Genomic DNA, 24,242 nt, shown 5'->3' on the forward strand with positions numbered 1-24,242 from the left:
GTGGAGGGTACGGGGTCAGTGGAGGGTACGAGGTTAACGGAGGGTACGGGGTCAGTGGAGGGTACGAGGTTAACGGAGGGTACGGGGTCAGTGGAGGGTACGGGGTCAGTGGAGGGTACGAGGTTAACGGAGGGTACGGGGTCAGTGGAGGGTACGAGGTTAACGGAGGGTACGGGGTCAGTGGAGGGTACGGGGTCAGTGGAGGGTACGGGGTTAGCGGAGGGTACGGGGTCAGTGGAGGGTACGGATCTCTTTATGGGTAAAACTTTACAGTGTGTGAGATTTAGGATCAAATAAATCCAGAACATGTGTAAAAATGGAAAATAATCAGGACAAAAAAGTACCAAAAATGTTTATAAAAAGATTTAGAAAAATATGCACGATCCACATGCTCACAATAACATCATCATCATCATCATCATCATCATAATTATCATCACCTCAGTGCAATTAATCATCATCGTAATAATAATAATAATCATCATCATAATAATAATAATAATAATAATATTAATAATAAGAGGACAGGAATGTGGACGGTGAGGAGGAAAAGTCGAGATCAAGCCGAAGCCTTCGTTTCCCACTCCTGCAAAAACAAGTAAAGAAGAAACAGCGTGACAGAAAACCAAGAGAACAGAACAATCAAAAACTATGATAGTGATGATGATGATTGTGGTGGTGATGGTGATGAGATGATGGTTGTGGTGGTGGTAATAATGATGATAGGGGTGGTGGTGATGAGATGATGATGGTGGTGGTGATGACAATGATGATGATAGTGGTGGTGCTGGTGATGATGGTGGTGGTGGTGTTGGTGATGATGGTGGTGGTGGTGGTGATGATGGTGTTGATGATAATGGTGGTGTTGGTGATGGTGGTGGTGCTGGGGACGGTGATAATGGGGTTGGTGGTAGTGTTGGTGATGATGGTGGTGATGATGATGGTGTTAAGGAAGATGATGATGGTGAGGATGGTGGTGGTGGTGTTGGTGATGATGGTGGTGATGTTGGTGATGGTGGTGGTGGTGGTGATGATGGTGTTGATGATAATGGTGGTGTTGGTGATGGTGGTGGTGCTGGGGACGGTGATAATGGGGTTGGTGGTAGTGTTGGTGATGATGGTGGTGATGATGATGGTGTTAAGGAAGATGATGATGGTGAGGATGGTGGTGGTGGTGGTGGTGTTGGTGATGATGGTGGTGATGTTGGTGATGATGGTGGTGGTGGTGGTGATGATGGTGTTGATGATAATGGTGGTGTTGGTGATGGTGGTGGTGCTGGGGACGGTGATAATGGGGTTGGTGGTAGTGTTGGTGATGATGGTGGTGATGATGATGGTGTTAAGGAAGATGATGATGGTGAGGATGGTGGTGGTGGTGGTGGTGTTGGTGATGATGGTGGTGATGTTGGTGATGATGGTGGTGGTGGTGATGATGGTGTTGATGATAATGGTGGTGTTGGTGATGGTGGTGGTGCTGGTGACGGTGATAATGGGGTTGGTGGTAGTGTTGGTGATGATGGTGGTGATGATGATGGTGTTAAGGAAGATGATGATGGTGAGGATGGTGGTGGTGGTGTTGGTGATGATGGTGGTGATGTTGGTGATGATAAAATGAAATCTATTAAATTGAAACTGGTTTTGAGCGAACCTTTCTCCTGTGAAACACTTGTCCATGTTCGATGAGCAGAGTGGAGGGAGAACGTCTCAGAGAGAGTTTAGCAGAAGCTGTTCTACGCAGTAGAGGAGTCAGAAACCCTCCCTTAGGACAGAGAGAGAGAGAAAGATGAAGGGAAAGAGACCAGGAGAAAGAGGAAGGATGGCACAACATAACATCATTATTTTATTTTTATAACAAAGCTTTAAATAAATTCGTGCAGATAAATCGATAAAGTTATTAATTTAAATAGATTGATAGATAAATTAAGAAATAAATAGATAAATAAATAAATAATACATCTGGTTGATGAACTGATATACTGTACTGTAAAAAAAAAAACAGTTTATATGTCATGTATTATTGAAATGTATCGTGGTATTATATATCGTGAGATTTCAGTCACATCGTACAGCTCTAACTGCCTCTATAGCGCCCTCTGAGACCAAAAACACTCTTATCTACGAGGAAATGACCTTCATTCCTGCTGCCAATGAGTACACAAAAACACACTCTATATCACATTTAAACACTCTCTCTCTCACACACACACACATACTCTCTCACACACACACACACACACACACACACACACTCATGTGGACCTCTTTTTTTTTTACGTAACATATTTTAACAATAACAGTTATTACGTCATATTTACACGTTTTCTTTTCATTCAATAATGAAATTTCGCCGCAGACACACTCATATAACTGATTTATACTCAGTAAAACGGATGGTTGTGTGTATAAACACACACTTCACACACACACACGGAGCGGTTTTACAGCAACTGATAAAATTAATTTTTTTGGAAAACATTCGGGTGTTTTAAGGCTGCAGTGTCGCACTGTGCCCGCTAGATGTCACTGCATTACAACATAAACTGTCACGCGGAAACGTTTCGCTTTTTCTGTCACGCGTGTTTGTGTGTAATAGTGTAACTGAGTGTTATGACATCAGTAAACGCGTTGTGTGGTTATACAGCTTTATCTCTAGGACTGGAGACTCCTTCCTTCCATAAAACCTCTCCACATGGACGATCATCGTGTAAGTGTGTAAATGTGTGTTATTAATCGTTATGTTGTAATAAGATGAAAGTGACACGTTACCGGTGTTCGGTCTGAGAAGGGCAGCAGCGACTGTCTGAAGGATGAGCGTTTGGACGGCTTTGCCCCCACGGTGACGAGGTTGATCTCAGACCCTGATCTCACCGGCAACCGTTTTCCAGCAAGCTGCAGCTTCTGGACACTGCGCTCCACCTCACACACTTTCTTATCTAAAACACACACACACACACACACACAATAAAACATCAGCACCATCATCCTGCTACAATTCCACCTTCCAATGTTGGGGGCGGGGCTTTGGTTAGTGGGGGCAGGGCTTTGGTTAGAAGTGGTCAAAACAAACTATAGTTCAGAAACAGGAGTTTCCTTCTCTATGTGTGTGTGTGTGTGTGTGTGTGTGTGTGTGTGTGTGTGTGTGTGTGTGTGTGTGTGTGTGTGTGTGTGTGCGCGTGTGTGTGTGCGTGTGTGTATGTGTGTATGGTAATGCAGTAAACAGATTCCTCCTAATTTTGTGGATATTCTCAGACTCTATCAGTTTCTGCTCACAGAGAGACTGGAAATTTGGGGTAGGAATAATGAATAAATCAGTGTGTGTGTGTGTGTGTGTGTGTGTGTGTTTGAGAGAGAGAGCATATGTGCAGCAAATCACATCTATCCACTCTGACCGAAACCACAAAAAGTTAATGGGTAGTTTCATGTCTGGGAGTGTGCAGGAGAAACCAAACGCTTGAGTGTGTGCATGTGTGTGTGTGTGTGCGCATGTTTGTGCGCATGTGTGTGCATTCATACTTTCTTGACCAATCAGTATTTCACTCAGTATTACTCCATACTGTACATTACTACATACACACACACACACACACACACACACACACACACACACACACACACACTACAGTTACTAGTATACTATGATTTTGTTACTTACAATTAAATCCTATTCTTTTATACAACTAGTCAAATTACATTCTACACCAGGCTGCAACATCTAATCGTCAATATAGATAATAATCAATAATTTAATTCTTTGTGAATGAATGCTGTTATCGATTAATTATCAATGCTGTTATCGATTAATTATCAATGCTGTTATCGATTAATTATCAATGCTGTTATTGATTAATTATCAATGCTGTTATCGGCTGCTGAAGTTGAGTGTTAGCGTGACAGTAACATACACTTGCAAAATGGCGCAAAGTACAAGTCAACCGGCAGCAGGGAAAAGTGTGTGTCCCAAATCATTCAAGGCATTTTATATTAAACGCAACAAAGAAGACTTTAACCGTAAGTTATGCAAAGCAGCATGGACATGTGGCATGAAAGCACTACGGTGATGCACGAGAGCATGAAAGAAAACACAAATTATTATCATTACTACAATCATTTGTGCTGGAAAAGAGACAAGCATGCGTCAATAACGTGCACTAAATCGATAAATAGCATTTTTTTAGGAATATAAATTCTCCCCAGTTTGACTCACTGTTGCTTCTGAAGATGTCGCAGTTGCTGTAGTCAACAGAATCGGACCCTCCTTTAACACCAGAGTGGGATTTCTGAAACTGAAAAAGTAAAGGTAACGTGTGTGTGTGTGTGTGTGTGTGTGTGTGTGCAGAAATATATATGTCTTGATGTTTTAAAATGTTTTGATATGGAAATGGTGTGATATGATACTGAATAGCACTAAACTGGAGGCTACGTGTTAGCGATGTAGCTCCAGTGCAAAACTCAAGTAGCAAACTTCACATAACAGACCTGTGTAAACACAATGACTTCTAGGTGGCAGATATTTACCCCAACCACACATTTTCCCCCGGAGACCAAGCCCCGAGAACCCCCTTACTCTGGATCGTACCATTGTAGCACAACAACAACTAGTTACAACTGCACACAGTATTCGTAATAGCTACAATTATATATATTAGACATCATTCTCATTCAAACCCCCTACTCTGGACCGTACCATGTGCTCCAGGTCAGACGTGTTGCAGTAGATTGGAGATTCTCGAACTGAACTACTGAGCTGCTGAAAGGGGTCGTCCATGTACATGTTGGCATTGGGGAGCGTCCGCGTCTTCAGGCCACTGAAGAAAACATGGAGATGGATTCGGAAAAAAAACATTTAGGAAAGTGTGTGTGTGTGTGTGTGTGTGTGTGTGTGTGTGTGTGTGTGTGTGTGTGTGTGTGTGTGAATACCTAAGCGACTCGTGACTGTTGTGCTTATTAGAAGATAGAACATCAGTGGAGCTCCCATCCAGCAGGAGCTGGACCCACTGCTCTTTATCATTCAAACAGCTCGCCTAACACACACACACACACACACACACACACACACACACACACTGAATTATACACAGATTTTTACACACTCCACAACATAAAATATGTGTGTGTGTGTGTGTGTGTGTGTGTGTGTGTGTGTGTGTGTGTGAGAATGTGTGTGAGTGTGTGTGAGGGTGTACCTCTAGGACAGCCACCGGGTCTCTATGCTGTAGGATAGTGATGTGTGTGTGTGTGTGTGTGTGTGTGTGTGTGTGTGTGTGTGTGTGTGTGTGTGCGAGTGTGTGTGTGTGTGTGAGTGTGTACCTCTAGGACAGCTACCGGGTCTCCATGCTGTAGGATAGTGATGCGTGTGTGTGTGTGTGTGTGTGTGTGTGTGTGTGTGTGTACCTCAGGACAGCTACCGGGTCTCCATGCTGTAGGATAGTGATGCGGTGTGTGTGTGTGTGTGTGTGTGTGTGTGTGTGTGTGTACCTCTAGGACAGCTACCGGGTCTCCATGCTGTAGGATAGTGATGCGGTGTGTGTGTGTGTGAGTGGTATCGGGTCGAATCTCGCTGCCCCTGAGCTGCACCGTGTACTGCGGCGTCACTTCACAGCTTTCGTCACTGAACAGGTTCAGAACTCCGGCCTCCACACGACACCACAGAGTCTGCCACTGATAATTCATCAATACATTCAGGTACCCTGCCCCACACACACACACACACACACACACACACACAATGATCACACAGCTGTCTTTATAATAAACAGTAATAATAATCTATAGAGAGTTTATAAAGGAGTGATATAAAATACCTCTGTCCTTATAGTTTTTCATCTCTGTGCTGCTGAGAGCAGAAGATGGAGCAGAGATGATCTCCTCATCCGAGTCGGTGTGGAGGACTGAGCTCGACTACAGACACACAGCAACAGGGGCCGTAAAAATATCATGAATTACTGTAATTATTATTATTATTATTATTATTTTTATTGTTGTTTTTATAATAATTATTATAATTATTTGATTATTTGATTAATTATTTTTATTATTATTATTGTTATTGTTATTATTATTATTATTATTATTATTATTATTATTATTATTATTATTACCCTGCAAGAATCCAGTCTTTCACTCTTCAGGATGTAGGAAGAACCCATGGACTCCGGGTCGCTGTATGAAGAGCCGCTAAGCTCCTCAATGACCTGAGGACGAAACAATGAGACATAGTTGAGACACACACACATATATATATATATATATATATAAAGGCTTTATAAATAATGATAATATAAGTACAATCGATTATATGGATTTTTGGAGACAACACGTGAGAAACAAGACACATGAGCAGGTGAGTAGCTGTAATGAAAGAAGAACCAGACCTTTCTCCATTCCTCTGCCTGGCTGCAGCTCTCGAAGCCCAGAATGAGCGTGTCGGATCTGCCCACTACCTTCAGCTTGTACTGCATCTTCTTATTGCGTTTGGACTTGTACACAACCTGGCAACCCATCAGCTCCATCTCCAGCTGAGGTTGGAGATCTTTAGCGCACTTAAAACACTTCAAGACAAAAAACACAAATACGTTTTTTTATTCAGTAATCTCGCAACTCAAACCAATATATCTACTAGATGTTTCTAATGAGGTGTTCTTGCAGAGCTTCCACCTTACCAGAAGCGAGTTGTGTTTAATAATGCAGAGCTGACGCGTCCAATGGTTGAGCCACTTCTTCCTCCACAGGTACTCGCAGAGCCGCGACTCAGGGACGGGACGCAGACAGGGCTGAGACGAGCCACAATGAATGTAGTGAGCTCTGTCCACAGGGACATCCTCATCTTCCTCACCATACGACTCATAATGACTGCTCTCTGAGTCCAGTTTTTCTGAGGAGATGAAATCAAGAAATCAAACTAACTGGTACTCAACGAGATGAGACGTGTAAACTGGTGATTAGTAAGAGACGTGATCTGTAAACTAGCCAGTATTTAATTAAACAAGACGTGTAAACTAGCCAGTACTGAAAGAGTCGAGACGTGTAAACTAGCCAGTACTGAAAGAGATGAGACGTGTAAACTAGCCAGTACTGAAAGAGATGAGACGTGTAAACTAGCCAGTACTGAAAGAGATGAGACGTGTAAACTAGCCAGAGCTGAAAGAGATGAGACGTGTAAACTAGTCAGTACTCGTGTAAACTAGTCAGTACTGAAAGAGATGAGACGTGTAAACTAGCCAGTACTCGTGTAAACTAGCCAGTACTGAAAGAGATGAGACGTGTAAACTAGCCAGTACTCGTGTAAACTAGCCAGTACTGAAAGAGATGAGACGTGTAAACTAGCCAGTACTGAAAGAGATGAGACGTGTAAACTAGCCAGTACTGAAAGAGTCGAGACGTGTAAACTAGCCAGTACTGAAAGAGATGAGACGTGTAAACTAGTCAGTACTCGTGTAAAATAGCCAGCGCTGAAAGAGATGAGACGTGTAAACTAGCCAGTACTGAAAGAGATGAGACGTGTAAACTAGTCAATAGTGAAAGAGTCGAGACGTGTAAACTAGCCAGTACTCATGTAAAATAGTCAGTACTGAAAGAGATGAGACGTGTAAACTAGTCAGTACTGAAAGAGATGAGACACATAAACTAGTCAATACTGAAAGAGATGAGACGTGTAAACTAGTCAGTACTTAATTCATCATGTTAATGGGATAAAATACTGAACTGCTGCTATGTACTGAATGGTCTGTATGTAAATAAGGTTAGGGAGATCTGTGCTGTTTGTATTGGTCTGTGTAATAACCTGTAGACTGAGTGGCAGGAATAAAAGGCTCCGCCTCCTCATAACAGTCCTCATCTTCCTCCAACCCATAAGGAGGTCGTGGAGGAACCTCGGGACCCACAGACTGAGGAAACACACAAGAATTTATACCATTACATACGTTAATGAAACCATCATTCTGTCATCCACGATGACCACCCACACACTCATCCATGATGAAGATACACCATAAACATCCATAAACATAAACATACAGAAAAACAAGCTGGTATTTCAAACATTCTTTTGAACTTCCAGGCAGCTCAATTGTCCAAGGCGATGCCCTATCTACAGAAGATCAGGAGTTCAAACAGTAATTGGTGCAGCTCTCTGGGGAAAGAATGAAAGAGAGATGGAAAAAGAGAGAGAGAGAGAGAGAGAGAGCTTTCCAGAATATCACAAACCATTCATACCATCTCTTAACTCATGTACACAGAACATGTTGGATGACGAACGTCTTCCTCCCAAACTGTTATCTAGTAAAAAGCAATTAACTGGGAGTTAAAAACTACAACATCCTTCTGACCAAACATGAAGGTTGTTCAGCTGTTCAAGGTCATTGTGTCCTCAAAAACCCAGTGACCTTTTGGAGGCCACTGTTCCAGATAGCATTTCTACCACAAGGTCTGCTCTACACATAATTCAATCATAATAAAATCTCCACAATAACACTGGTGGTCACTCAAGCCCATGGCGTTTTCTGCTACAGATCAACCCCCATTAAAGAAAGGAAAAATGATATGGCCCTCACAGAAAAAAGTTTGGGACCCCTGATCTACAGGAACCCAAACTGTCTCAGTGTCTGAGCGTGTGTAGACGTCTGTGCTGGCCGAGTTTCCTCACTCACATCCACTCTCTTCACACGTGTGATGTAATCAGGCCACTGTGCCAACGACACGAGTGAGGGAATTTAACGGTGACAGATAAAAAACTCTAAACATCCAAAATCTAAATTTGTGTAAAGTCCGAGACGTATTTGAGAATACTGAGAAACGCTACGTCACGTGTTTATCTCCTTGTCTCCTCGATTTCTCCAGTGTAAGAACTGGGAGGTTTTTTTTTTTTGCTTTTGGTGTTATGAATTTATTCCTTCCCTTTTGATCTTCTACATGTTTTCATTCTTGGCATTTAGGGAGGAGTACTTTATGTGCAGTTCGTTCCTCAGATACATATCTGCAGCGGAGATCAAAAGAGCCATGTCCCATTCGTGTCCTGTCTGGAAGGATGGAGAGATGCTGGAGGATGGAAGGATGGAAGGAGATGAGAAGATCGTTCTGTCTGCTCGCTTCGAGCTTTGCACTGACCTCATCGTCTCTGAAAGTCCGACTCAAGCCATCTGACTTCCTTCCCCCTCCCACCCCCCATGAGTGGGAGTTCTATCACTCCATCACATTATCACTCCATCACAAGTGCCTCTCTACCCTCCATCACGTAGACAGACATAATTGACCATGCAAAACGTCCACTTCCTCTCCTTTCCACCAATAGGATTACGATTCTCAGCCTTTAAGATGGACGTCGTAGATAAACACAGCACTTCCTCTCTGAGATAAAGTTCCTCCTCTTCACATCCTGCACTTTTTTAAAACTTTCTTGAAGCCGTGGAAGAAATTTACAGCCAAGAACTTTATTCTCAGAGCACACATACAAAAACATACACACACTCTACCAAACGTGGGCATGTCCTTCATGGCGCCATCACAAGTGACTTCATCACCAGTGTATTTACAAAAAAGATTCCTTTCCTACCGTTCACACTCATGATGTTCACAACATTTGTGAGGTTCTTCTGCAATTTTGCACCTTCTGACTCTATATGTGGCTCAAACCATTCAGTTAGTGGCTAATGTTTAGTGTAAATACGAGGTAATCTGAGGTAAATGTTGATCTTTTGGTCAATTTGATCTTGTTTTCATTGTTGCTACATTTTTTAATTGTCCGTAAATGCGATCTAACAATGTTAAACTACAGCCAATCGTCAGTTGCTAGCATACATAAGTTCTGTATCTTTATTTCTTCAATCTCATTTTATGGTCGAAAGAGAACCTTCAGAATCGCTGTCCTAAAACAGTAAGTATCTGCTACACTTCGGTAGATCTGATAAATCTCCTCGAATAAATGGTGAAGTCTTCTAGAACTTTCCAGGTGGTGGTTTTAGCATCATCTCAATAGCAAATTGGATTTTCCCAATCCATTATGACTCAAACAGTGTGTTTACTGATGACTCATTTCACAAACGATTCCTCAAATCAACCGATCCTATCATATCAAGTGTGTGGTTTTCCCCACACGCTATAAAGCTGATGTGTCTGTTTCTATCTCCTGCTGCTATCTCGGTTTTTGATCGGATTGGATCTGTCTTTCCTGAGAGCTGTTTTTGGTGACAACATTCACAGGATACCTGTATCTGTTCTTGAACAGGTTTAGTTTTTTAGTTTTTTTGGTCCTTTTAGTTTTGCTGCCTAAATATTGAGTATAAGCTGATATCAAAATGTTTTGAGACTAGTCTTGTAACATGCCAACAGATGGCAGCACGAGGCTGCACGCACAGTCACAGGGAACACCGTCCTTCATAAGTCAGTGTGTCAAAAGCATGAGCACCCTCTAGCACTGAGCACATGAGCTTCAACAACATAATCTCACTTCCACAACCACACTTTTCACCAGATTTGGCTCCTGCGGCCCTCTTCCCAAAGATAAAGCTTGCTTGGTGTTTTGACACCATTGCAAAGATCTGGTGCGTATCGCAGAAGATGCTTGACACGCTTTAAAAAGACTTGCAGGACACGTTCCAGAAGAACACTGGGGGCGCTGTATTGCTGTCCAAGAGGACTATTTTAAAGGTGATCATGTGAAAATGTAGAAAAATAAAGTACTTTCTTCTAAACAGAGCGAGTCTCCAAATCTTTTGACATCACCTCTTGAATCTCTAATTTCCCATCATTCTACACAATCTGAATATCTGGTGTTGATGTACTTTATCACAGGTGAAGCAGGAAAAACATCTAATGGGTTCTTGCTTACGTCTCACCTCTATTTATGGGACCGTGTGTGAAAGTTTTTCAGGTCTGGTTTTTGATCAGTTTAATCAGATTTTTGCGTTCACACAATCATGGAAAAATTCACATCTAACGCATTATAGGAGAAAATCAGACTTGAATTAAACACTGCTAATCTGAGCTGTGAGTCTGATTCCTCTCAAGTTATTTCAGACTGTCGCCTCTGGTGGGTCCGTCAAGGATCTAACGCTAGATCTGAATTTCGTGAATGTTTTCACTCATTTAGATATTATTTGCAGGATAGAAAAACAGCTAGCCAAGCTAAACTATTTATGTGAAGATGTCATGTGGTGTTAACTAGTTAGTTAGTTAGTTATTTAGTATCTAACTTCTGGTGATCAACAAAAGCAAACAGTCCTGTAATATTTTCTATCAAGTGGTGCAGAAATTGTTAGTTAGCTGCTAGCGACCATGACATTAATTCCAGTTGAATTGTAGCTTCAGGGCAGAACTACTGAAATGAACGCATATGTGAGGTGAATAAAAGGAAAGTCTCAAAAACCCTTAAAGAATTTTAAAGAATCCCATTGACACACACTTTCTCACACACACACACACACTCTAACTCTTATTTATCTGCGGTAGGCCACTTGAAAGGTCTTGGTTACTGGGCAGGGTTTGACCTCTGACCTCCTGCCCGAGCCTTGGGTGAGACGAGCTAGTGCATCCACACTGAGGCCTCACTGCAGATGGGAAACTCTGAAACGCCCGACCACAACACAATGCCGATCCAAGCCGCCGCCTTCTAACCTCGGATTGGCCGACCACAACACAGCATCAGTACAAGCCGTATACAGTAAAACCCACAACACACACACACACACACACACACACACACACACGCACACGCAAATTCAGGTCTGTCATTACTGCTACAGAACCAGTGTGTCCTAAAATACACACACATGCACATGAACGTCCCCAAAAATACACACAGGTTCCGTCTCAAACGCCACAATCCTTCTCGAGATGGTGTTCTTGCTAGAAAGAAGAACATAAGATCGAATCTAAAGACTTAACGGCTACGTCCCAAATTTTAACATTCACAAATAGTTTTTACTAAACCACTACGCAAATAAAATCTGTTCAAACAGAAGCTCCAGTCTTACCTCATACGTTACCAGGGAAACCGTCTGGGTTACCCATAATGCACCAGGATTAAATTGAAGCTGCTAATTTAATACAAAACGCAAATTAACCGGTTAGCTAGCAAGCTAGTCATACCGCGCTCCTATCTACATTATTGCTAGTCGCTTTAATGCTTTTCCTGCATCATAAATAATACAGGTAACACTAATAGGACAAAACTTAAATAAAAAAAATGTTATTATTGGAACGATAGGTAAAGTTGGTGTATTTAGACATGTTGAGAATCTGTTTATTGATCATGTAGCATTTTATTTCTGATCAAAGAAACAAAATCAATAAAAAAAAAGATTCGATCATTTTGATGAATGAGGTTTGAAGAACCGAGTCACTAAAATGATCCAATCTTCCCATCACTATCAGTAACATACCACACCCACTTCATTAAAAGGCCACGCCCCCTTCACTGAACCTGAGGCCAAAGGAAATATGGTTCAGAAGGTTCTATTCCTCTCCTGCGTACCGTGCTCTTTCGTTGCTCCTCACTGGATCCGAGCGAGGAGAAAGTCTGGAATGTTCCGTGATAAAGGTGCTCATTGTCGAGCCGAATCTCGACAGTGACACAATAATGCAACGATCCAGCCAAATTCCACAAGAACACATTTTTGACATTTCTGACCGACTGGAAGTCGCCCTTGATGAGCCCTGATGTTTTCAGGAGGTGTCGAGTATGAGGTGAGGTGGAGGACAAAGAGGCTGACGGGTGAAATGTTCTGCTCTAAGACCAGCGCTGGAACAGAGCCTCTAAAAATCCTCCTATGACACATTTTCCCTTCCCTTGGAATCTAAACCGCACTATTATTGTGGTTTTATAGCATCAGCACGCTAGTGCGGTGTGCTCCAGGCTAATCATAATATACACATTAAGGTGTTCATTGTTCACGTGATTGAATACGATTTTGGATGCCAACAAGTCAAATTTATTTCTAGGTTTGTTGACCTACAGCAAAAGATTTTCTCTAAATATCACATACACCCCCTCCCTCATCTTCAAAAAGTAGCTAGATGACTAGCGTTAGCTATACGCTTTACCAATAGCTAGCATGTTCTCTAGTAGTGCTGCTATCAGAACATTAGCTAGCTCCATACGCTAAGCCTGGTGTGATCATTAAACCGTCAGCTCGCTATTAACTGCAATGTGTCGTGCTGTTAATGTAAATATTCTGCTGGAGATTCATTTGCTTTTGGAGTGTAGATTAAGTTTATATGCGTTTATGTGACATGACGTGACGTGATGTGGAGTGGAGTGACGTGGCGTGATATGATGTGACGTTACTTACCGTGCGACGAGGCCACGTAAAGCCGGGATTTTCACCCAAACCCGGATCACTGCCTGAGTTTGGTCTGAGGTCGTTAACAGCACCTCCAGAGGGACAATTCATGATCATGTACTCTGCATCCTCCACTGCTGACACACACACATACACACACACACACACACACACACACACACACACTTTAATTAGGATAATGACATTCCTAAGTCGGTGAGATAAAAACTTTCCCTTCTCCTCTTTTTCTCCATATTCTCATATTTTCTCATCTCCTCTTTTCTCTCTTTTTTCTCCTGTCTTCTTATGTCTTCTCTATTATCCTCGCATCTCTCTTATCACTCCTTCTTTTCTCGTATTATTTTCTTCTCTTTTCTCCCATACTCTCATATCTTCTACCTTCTCTTCTCTTTAATCACATTTTGTCACTCTCTTCTCTTGTCTTTTATCTTCCTTTCTCTGCTCTTCCCTCCTATCATTACTTGTTTTCTCCTCTTTCTCCCTTTTCTCCTCTCTTCTCTTCTCTTTCTTCTCTCCTATCTGCCCTCTCCTTTGCTCTCCACTTCTGTTGTTTCTCTTTTCCCTTCTCCTCTTTTCTCTTCTCATATATTCTCATTTTTTTCTCCTCTCCTCTCACAGAGTGACGTCTTGCTAAGCTCCATGTTCTATGGCTTTTCTTTGGCACTGCAGTGGATATGACATGCCTCAGGAATGACTGAACGTCTTCTGCAATGCAGTACAGAGTTTTTTCCTTCTTCTGGTTTCAGGAAACGAGCTCTGACTCACACAGTGCCGCGAGAATTCCTGCTCTCAGACTCGCGGTTTGAGGAGAAGCCAGGAGCGATTGTTAGAAATCACCTAGAGGTTTCTCAGGTTTAGATAAAACAACACAAACACACAGATCATTTCCCTGAGAATGAAATGAGATAGAATGAGACGTGAAGTTTGAGGAAGCTACAGATGATCTGAGGTTCTGCAGACAGATGGAATGTGAAGGAGTGTGTGATGAAGCAGCAGGTTTTTTACAGCAGCAGAGGAATTTTTACTGCAGAGACCCTCTTTGGATACTTGGAGTATTAGACATGACCTCTGTGACCTCTATATGACCTCTGCCTGACCTCTACATGACACACACTTAACATATGCTTCACACACGTGTTCTTCACACACACGTGTTCTTCAGAGCACTGTGACTTTATTAAAAGCAACGTTTAGTGGCACAAAGAATTCGTTACAAAATGTGTCATTAAAATGAAGAGAAGGAAGAATGAAAGAAATACAATAAAAAAACTGAAAGAGGTGAAGATGATGATGTGAAGAAGATGAAGAAGATGATAATGGTGAAGAAGATGATGAAGGTGAAGAAGATGATGAAGGTGAAGTAGATGGTGACGATGATGATGATGGTAAAGAAGATGATGGTGAAGAAGATAATGAAGGTGAAGATGATGATGAAGGTGAAGATGATGGTGACGTTCATGATGATGGTAAAGAAGATGATGATGGTGAAGAAGATGAAGATGATGAAGATGGTGATGGTGAGAACACATTGTTTGAAAAGTGTGTGTTTCATTGTCTCCAAGGTTTTACTGGAGATTTATATATGAATGTATCTCTCTTCTCTTCTTTTCTCTTCTCTTCTCTTCTCTTCTCTTCTCTTCTCTTCTCTTCTCTTTTCTTTTATTCTCTTTTCTTTTCTTCTCACACAATGATGACGCACCAATAAATAATAATAATGATAATAATAATGATAAAAATAATAATAATAATAATAATAAGAAGAAGAAGAAGAAGAAGAAGAAGAAGAAGAAGAACAGTGGCATTAGAAATGAAGATAAATGTCTGGAACATCTCCCTCTCCCTCAGATCTGTTTATAATCTAAAGATCAAAGACTCTAAATTACTGAATTTTTGTGTTAAAATTTTTACCATTAATCGCTAACAGAACTTTCTGCCGTGTTATGGAACAGCAGCTTTGTGGAAGATCTCATGATGTCTGTTGCTCACCACTCGACTCCTGAAGTCCTGTGTATTTTTGAGTCTTTTCAGGAAACAGGAGACTGAACCCTGGAGATCAGGAACTCCTTTGATGTTTCACTCAGTTATTGATTTCTGTTTGCTGTTTTTTTTAATTCGAGTTGTTTTACACTTTTCAGTTTATAGTCGGAGTAAATGCTCTGCTCACACTCACCCGCTGTGTCTCTGTTCTCCTGCAGTTTGGACAGAAGCTCTGAGATGGACTTCTTCTTTGCCTGAGCAATGTAGCTGAGGTTCTCACCATCCAGAACCAGGAGGAACGCCTGCAGGTCCGGAATCAACCGAGCCAGAACTGAGGAGCAAAAACGTATCTGGGGTTATGACTGATCGGGACGGGTCTGCTGCAGAGTCGCACTCACTTATTACTGCAGAAATAAACCGCAAACAAAGAATAAATTTTTATCAAATCATTTACACAAAACAAAAAATCTAATAAATCAGTTGTGTGATGAAGATGAGGATGAAGATGATGAAGAAGAAGATGAGGATGATATCACGATAAATCCTCACAATACAGTTTTATCGCCGAAATCGCAGACAACTCGTCTGGACTCAGACTCAGGAGGTTACTGGAGGTCGATTTCACTCCGTCTTTCTGTCGTTCGGAAAAAGAGGAGATTTCTCTCATTTGTACTTATTTTAGAGACACAGAGACGCTTCTGTTTACACTCCGTCCAAAAGAAACGACACGTTCAGTTACTGTCTGTAACACACACACACACACACACACACACACACACACACACACACACACACACACACCATATACACACACAAACACACACAATACACACACACATTGAGATAAAAGGGTTTCACAGTAAAGGAGAATTAGTAAAATTGTTGTGGTATTTCTCCTCCTCCATCACATATTCTCTCCCCCTCTCCCTCTCACTCTCTCTCTTTGTCTGTCTCTGTCTCCCTCTATCTCTGTTTTTCTCTCTCTTTCTCTCCCCCTCGCTTTATTCCTTTGTAATCACAATATCTGACTAACAATAAATCAAAACTAGAGATAGGAAAGAGACAGAGAGAGAACAGAATGAGACAGAGAGAGAACGGAGTGAGACAGAGAAAGAGAATGGAGTGAGACAGAGAGAGAGAACGGAGTGAGACAGAGAAAGAGAATGGAGTGAGACAGAGAGAGAACGGAGTGAGACAGAGAAAGAGAACAGAGTGAGACAGAGAGAGAATGGAGTGAGACAGAGAAAGAGAATAAAGTGAGACAGAAAGAGAACAGAGTGAGACAGAGAAAGAGAACGGAGTGAGACAGAGAGAGAACGGAGGAGACAGAGAAAGAGAACAGAGTGAGACAGAGAGAGAATGGAGTAAGACAGAGAAAGAGAATGAAGTGATACAGAAAGAGAACAGAGTGAGACAGAGAGAGAACAGAGTGAGACAGAGAAAGAGAATGGAGTGAGACAGAGAGAGAACGGAGTGTGACAGAGAAAGAGAATGGAGTGAGACAGAGAAAGAACGGAGTGAGACAGAGAAAGAGAATGAAGTGAGACAGAAAGAGAATGAAGTGAGACAGAGAAAGAGAATGGAGTGAGACAGAAAGAGACCGGAGTGAGACAGAGAGAGAACGGAGTGAGACAGAGAGAGATGTGGAGAAAGAGAGAGATAGAAAAAGAGCGAGAGATTGGATTGCAGGATCCTGTTCTTATTCCTCGGTTTGTATTTGGAGAGAGGGAGGGGAAACCCGGCCGGTTGAAATGAGGGAAAGCTCTGAACATAGAGGAAGATGGAAGTAAAGAAAAACGAGAGACCCTGGTGTGTCAGTCACAGACATGTGGTTAGAGTGTGTGTTTATTTAGCACGTTAGCCGTTAGTGCCCGAGTGCCAGATCCGTCTCCACTGAAGGCCTGTTTGCTTTAAACACACGAGAAGAAACCAGGAAAAGGTTTTGTTCAGTCACACAGAGTTCATTAATAAACTACACAGAGAACATCAGACAACACACACGTTAGACCCACATCTGTACCATATCTGACCCACATCTGTACCATATCTGACCCATATCTGAACCACGTCTGACCCACATCTCACACGTTTGACCTACATCTGTACCATATCTGACCCATATCGGACCCCATGTCTGATCCACATCTGACCCATATTTCACACGTTAGACCCACATCTGTACCATATCTGATCTACATCTGTACCATATCTGATCCACATCTGTACCATATCTGATCTACATCTGTACCATATCTGACCCACATCTGTACCATATCTGACCCACATTTGTACCATATCTGATCTACATCTGTACCATATCTGATCTACATCTGTACCATATCTGATCCACATCTGTACCATATCTGATCTACATCTGTACCATATCTGACCCACATCTGTACCATATCTGATCTACATCTGTACCATATCTGACCCACATCTGTACCATATCTGACCCACATTTGTACCATATCTGATCTACATCTGTACCATATCTGACCCACATTTGTACCATATCTGATCTACATCTGTACCATATCTGACCCACATCTGTACCATATCTGACCCACATTTGTACCATATCTGATCTACATCTGTACCATATCTGATCCACATCTGTACCATATCTGATCTACATCTGTACCATATCTGACCCACATCTGTACCATATCTGATCTACATCTGTAACATATCTGACCCACATCTGTACCATATCTGATCTACATCTGTACCATATCTGATCCACATCTGTACCATATCTGACCCACATCTGTACCATATCTGACCCACATCTGTACCATATCTGATCCACATCTGTACCATATCTGACCCACATCTGTACCATATCTGACCCACATCTGTACCATATCTGACCCACATTTGTACCATATCTGATCTACATCTGTACCATATCTGATCCACATCTGTACCATATCTGACCCACATCTGTACCATATCTAATCCACATCTGTACCATATTTGATCTACATCTGTACCATATCTGATCCACATTTGTACCATATCTGACTCATATCTTACCCACATCTGTGCCACATTTGACCCACAAACTCATCCAGTCTCTCTTCCTCTCCTCTCATCACCTGCTTCTTCTCTCTTCCTCTTCTATCCCCCTCTCCCTTCCTCCTCTCCTTTCATGAACCATTTCTCCTCTCCAATCTTTCTCTACTATGCTCTACTCCTGTCCCCCTCGCCTCTTCTCTCCTCCTCTCCCTCTCTCCTCCTCTCCCTCTCTCCTGGTGAGATCTCTGTAGGGTTTGTGGTGTTTGTTAGAGCAGTAATGTTGAGGGTGTGTCAGAGCTCCTGCCCTCCAGTAACCCTGTGAGAATTCTACTGTTTATTCCATGAGAGATGCAGAGAAAAGCCCTAACACACACACACACACACACACACACAAACTGTACAAACTACACAGGGAACAGTGTGTGTATAGAGTGTGTGTGGTGGGGAGGGGTGTGTGTGTATAATTTGCAGCAGAGAGGGTTATGGCAGGGGTCCCTAATCACCAGGCCGTGTCCCGGTACCAGCTGTGGATCATTCAGTACCGGACCACACAAAAAACTTTTTTTTTTTTTTTTTTACCTTTTTTATGTTACTGACTTTCACAGTCTGCAGGTGTTTTATTTAACTTCCAGATGTTCCAATTTCCCGCTTTCGTTTCAGTTGCAGTTTTTTGAAGTAAATGAAGTTCACACTGATTCTGCTTTATGGTGAGTTGAATTATATTGTCATTATATTTGTAATAATTAAATTAATAGTAAACTATACATTTTATCCCGAGGCCTTCAGTGATGTTCTACCTGAATCAATCCACCTCTTAATCCCATCATCATGACGTCACGTCTGTAAAAACATCAGTATAACAGAGAAGTGCAGCAGATCAGAGCTGCATCACACACAGGATCTCATACAGTCACAATGAACATCATCACTAAAGCAACAAAACCAATGAACACAATTCAACACGTCTCCTTTCACTGGAGCCACAACTGCTTCTCCACATACATCATCTCCAGCAGAAGCAGCGATATTCACCTCATCACACACACACACACCCAAACACACACCTCCACATACATCATCTCCAGCAGAAGCACCGATATTCACCTCACACACACACACACACCCAAACACACACTCCACATACATCATCTCCAGCAGAAGCACCGATATTCACCTCATCACACACACACACACCCAAACACACACCTCCACATACATCATCTCCAGCAGAAGCACCGATATTCACCTCATCACACACACACCCAAACACACACCTCCACATACATCATCTCCAGCAGAAGCACCGATATTCACCTCATCACACACACACACCCAAACACACACTCCACATACATCATCTCCAGCAGAAGCACCGATATTCACCTCATCACATCACCCCGGCGTTTCCTGCGTTTTTGTTTCAGTGCATTATGGTTTTCCTCTGGGATTTGAAACCAAGGCAAATTGTGTTTTTGTGCAAATTCTGCAGGAAAGAAAATGCAAAAGTATACAGTAAATGTTTGATAAAAAATCGTAACCTATTCTGAAGTGTTTTTGGAACTTTTCCTCTCAATGTCCAGCTTTACTGCAAAAGTCCGTCTTGTAAATGTCCTTGTAAGTGTATCTGTGACCCTAATGGCCTTCCACTGGTAAATCGTTTAATATGTATAATAGTAATATAATATGCGTGTTATTGTTGCACATAAAACCAAACCCCAAGTTCCATGGAAAAACAAGTGTAAACAGTCCGTGGTACAAAAGAGGTCGGGGCCCCTTAGGAGTTAAGGGCCTTGTTCAAGGGCCCAACAGGGACAGTGTGTGGGCTGTGGGGCTTCACCCCCCTGATCAGTAACCCAGAGTTCATAATGCTGAGATTCCAACATGGACTAACATCACTTTATCCTTCAATCCTTCCCTCATTTCATCCCTCCTTTTCCAACTACAATTGTTAAAGCTCAAGTACAAACCCCAATTATAGTCATTACAGCAGGTCAGGGGTCAGGGGTCAGGGGTGAAAGACTGCAGCAATATTGTTTGTGGCATCAGTCAGCAGTTTAATGTACTCACGTTACAGAAACCGCAGTGTGTGTGTGTGTGTGTGTGTGTGTGTGTGTGTGTGTGTGTGTGTGTGAGATCTTATTCATGTCGTGTTTTTAAACAATCCACAGTGGCTCCATTCATGCTGAGTTCATTATACAGCAGTTACTCTCTCTCTCTCTCTCTCTCTCTCTCTCTCTCTCTCTCTCTCTCTCTCTCTCTCTCTTTCTCTCTCTCTCTCTCTCTCTCTCTCTCTCTCTCTCTCTCTCTCTCTCTCTCTCTCTCTCTTTCTCTCTCTCTCTCTCTCTCTCTCTCTCCCTCCCGTTGTTTCTTCAATCAGAAGCATTGCTCAGATGCCTCACCCTCCCACTCTGTTGGTGAGATGAGAGATGAGTGAAGAATGGACACAAAAACAAACAGTAAAAGGAATGAATGGAGCAGACACGTGTGTTTTGTGTATGTGTGTGTGTGTGTGTGTGTGTGTGTGTGTGTGTGTGTGTGTGTGTGAATCTGGATTGTGATAGGTCAGGAGGTGTTGATGCGAATATTATCTTCTATTCACAAGTTCAAAAGAAACAACAACAAACAATAAAAAACAAATAAAAAGTACACGTGGGGTTTCTGTGGGTGATAATGACAGCGTGTGGTATCTGTAAATGAAGAGGAAGCGAGAGACGTGTGAGGAGGTGAAACATGCGTGAGGATGTGAGACACTGTGAGGAGGTGAGACTTGTGTGAGTAGGTGAGACGCGTGTGAGGAAGTGGGATGTGTGTGAGGAGGTGAGACACTGTAGAAGGTGAAACACTGTGAGGAGGTAAGACGTGTGTGAGGAGGTGAGACACTTATGAGGTGAGACGTGAGGAGGTAAGACACTGTAAGGGGTGAGATGTGTGAGAAGGTGAGACTGTGAGAAGGTGAGACGTGTGAGGAGGTGAGACACTGTAAGAAGGTGAGACGTGTGAGGAAGTGGGATGTGTGTGAGGAGGTGAGACACTGTAGAAGGTGAAACACTGTGAGGAGGTAAGACGTGTGTGAGGAGGTGAGACACTTATGAGGTGAGACGTGTGAGGAGGTAAGACACTGTAAGGGGGTGAGATGTGTGTGAGAAGGTGAGACTGTGAGAAGGTGAGACGTGTGTGAGGAGGTGAGACACTGTAAGAAGGTGAGACGCGTGTGAGGAGGTGAGACAATGTGAGGAGGTGAGACACGTGTGAGGAGGTGAGACGTGTCCTGTCCCCGGATTAAGAGAGGAGACCTGAGACGCAGCACATGCCGACCCACAATGCACCTGGATTACACAATCCCTCAACCAGACGCAGCGGCTGCTTCAAACAACAGCTGAGAAACACGACACTCGACCTGAGCCCCAGGGAATTCTGGGAAATAAAAACCAGGACGCATGCATCTTATTATTATTAGTAATATTCATTTATTACTATTACTATTACTATTATTATTATTATTATTATTATTATTATTATTATTATTATTATTATTGCTGCTGCTGTGGTCTGTCATTTATAACAGTTTAATACAGAAGACTGCACACACACACACAAAGTTGTGTGTTTTGTGTGCGTGTGTGTACGTTTTGTGTGTGTTTTTATTGTGTGTATGTGTGTGTGTGTGTGTGTGTGTGTGTGCATGTGTGTGTGTGTGTGTGTGTGTGTGTCTGTGTGTGTTTTGTAGTTATGCATGTGTGTATATGTGTGTGAATATGTGCGTGTGTGTTTTTATGTGTGAGTGTGTGCAGATATGGGCATGTGAGTGTGTGTGAGTGTGCATGTGTGTGTGTGTGTGTGTGTGTGTGTGTGTGCATGTGTGTGTATTTGTGTGTGTGTGTGTGTGTGTGAGGGCCTCTTTACAACAGCTGCTTGTTCGCTCTCTCTCTTACACACACATGTACACACACACATGTACACACACACACACACACACACACACACACACACACACACTGGCCCATTGAATGGTGAAGGCTATCAGCAGCCGCTAATACAAATAAACTCCAGACTCTCCTGAGACTCCACGGTGGTCTCCAGCAGATCTCATACACGTCTCACGTCTGCAACGCATCACGTCACGTAAAGCTCACCTACAAACCGAAACGTATCAGACATTAGGCCACACCCCTGGCTCCGCCCTGATTACATTTGCTATCGAATTGTAACGTTGTCATATTTCTTAGAGACAATCCCATAATTCTGCTCACCATGACGACGGCAGCAGACGGGACGATACGATATCAGGATCGTGTGACAGTCAGATATTTACACATCGTAATAACTGATTAAGATTTTACCATGTTAATATGATGAAATAAAATTCCGCTTGTTAATCGGTCGAACTTTTGTCGGCCATGTTGTCCCACGCTTTCATGTGTGCGTCCTGTCTGGTGAAGGGGATTATGGGATTGTCTCCTAAGTAAAGAAAACATCTGATACTCCTTCACATTTGTCCAAATGAAAGAAGACAGCTGTCTTATGGAGCTTATGGAACCTTCTACACACATGCTGCTACCTAGGGGCCCTACTCCCAAATAAAACGCTGGGGCAGTCGTGTGTCAGAGTCTGTTTTATCGCCAGATTCACGTGTTTAATTCCTCTTATACCACAGCAACCGCAGCATCTCCAGACAGAAATCACCACAATTTTTATCCCTTTGTAGTCACCTGTACATTCCAGCAGCAATAAACACTCTGTCCTGAAGATGGCAGAGAAGTTACAGCCTAACCTCTGACACTGGAGACTCACGTTCACGTGTGTCACGGAATGATTACGTGATCATCTTAGGGCTGCTGTTGTAGATAATTAATCAATTCCTTCTGAATAATCAGAAAGCAGCATCCAATAAAGATCAATGCAAAACACAGCGATACAATGTTACAATGCGTGTGTCTTTGATGTGTACATGAATGAACAAGATGAAAGAAGTGTGTGTGTGTGTGTGTGTGTGTGTGTGTGTGTGTGTGTGTGTTGTCAATTATTATAGATTAAAAGATTTACCTTTTTGTTTGTCCATTTCTGGAAGGTGAAAAAAAGATGAGTATTTGTTTAAAACCCCCAGTGAGAGACTTTTCTTCTTGCCCTCTGTTCATCCCTCCATCCCTGGATCGACTGATACCAAATCACAACTGCAGCAGCATTTAAAGAAACCAAACAGAAGACTTAAGGACACACCACAACTAAGTGCACTTCTGTTCTCCAAAACTCCCTCTGTCTCTGACTTTCCAGCTCTCTCTCTCTCTCTCTCTCTCTCTCTCTTTTCACTTTACAACAGGCTCCCATTCAGGACCACTCCCAAACCAACAACTAGGGCACTAAATAGTGCAGGACTCACTCTCTACATCAGCACAGAGTAACCTCGTGGGGTCAGAAAAAGATTTGGAATCAGGTCTGGAAACAAATCTGTGCCAGTTGTTCACAAATCAGCTCCAACTGCGCCACCTTGTGGAGAAAACCGGAAAGTAATCATTTCAATCCAAATACAGTATATATAAAAGCGTCATGGGATTGGGTGTTTATTTCTATTTAATAGGCTTAATTTTTATATATGTACAGTGACTGTAAAAAGTGTGGAAACACCTAGTCTGATTTTGAAACACATGCATGTTCCTTTAGGTTTTACACAAAACTATAAATATCCAGAACTTTATTCTCATTGGAAAATCCTCCCTTATCATTTACACACTCTCAGCAGCTGAACAGTTAATTTCTCCAAACATTCAGCTGCAATATTTTCCCATGTCTTCTGTAAACCTCTCCATAGATGTTCTCCACTAGTTGGAGATTTTCATTTTTTTTTTCTTCATCCCAGAGCAGTTCAGTAGGATTTAGGTGCAGTGACTGGGCAGGTGGTTCCATGATATATATCACTCCAGAGGAGACGACTGTTTACTCTCTTAATAATGC

General features: G+C 42.3%; 1 protein-coding gene across 3 annotated transcripts; it reads right to left on the minus strand.

Moving 5' to 3' along the window:
- Positions 1-446: 446 nt before the first annotated feature.
- On the minus strand, positions 447-24,224 carry si:dkey-220o5.5 (actin filament-associated protein 1-like 2). Of its 3 annotated transcripts, none has more exons than XM_046870525.1 (15): positions 23,337-24,224; positions 15,466-15,603; positions 13,284-13,408; positions 7,781-7,883; positions 6,660-6,871; positions 6,372-6,548; positions 6,099-6,191; positions 5,802-5,898; positions 5,476-5,687; positions 4,918-5,021; positions 4,685-4,805; positions 4,205-4,283; positions 2,767-2,933; positions 1,649-1,759; positions 447-586 (listed from the first exon to the last, which is right to left on the minus strand). In XM_046870525.1, the coding sequence occupies exons 1-15, from the start codon at positions 23,350-23,352 to the stop codon at positions 560-562; spliced, it is 1,782 nt and encodes a 593-aa protein (XP_046726481.1). In that variant the 5' UTR covers positions 23,353-24,224; the 3' UTR covers positions 447-559. The 3 variants fall into 3 exon arrangements, with proteins under 3 accessions (XP_046726481.1, XP_046726480.1, XP_046726482.1); XM_046870524.1 differs by having other exon boundaries at positions 13,284-13,411; XM_046870526.1 differs by lacking the exons at positions 15,466-15,603; positions 23,337-24,224 and adding an exon at positions 14,061-14,524.
- Positions 24,225-24,242: the final 18 nt, after the last annotated feature.

This window comes from Silurus meridionalis, chromosome 17, assembly GCF_014805685.1.
Source record: "Silurus meridionalis isolate SWU-2019-XX chromosome 17, ASM1480568v1, whole genome shotgun sequence".
NCBI lineage: Eukaryota > Metazoa > Chordata > Actinopteri > Siluriformes > Siluridae > Silurus > Silurus meridionalis.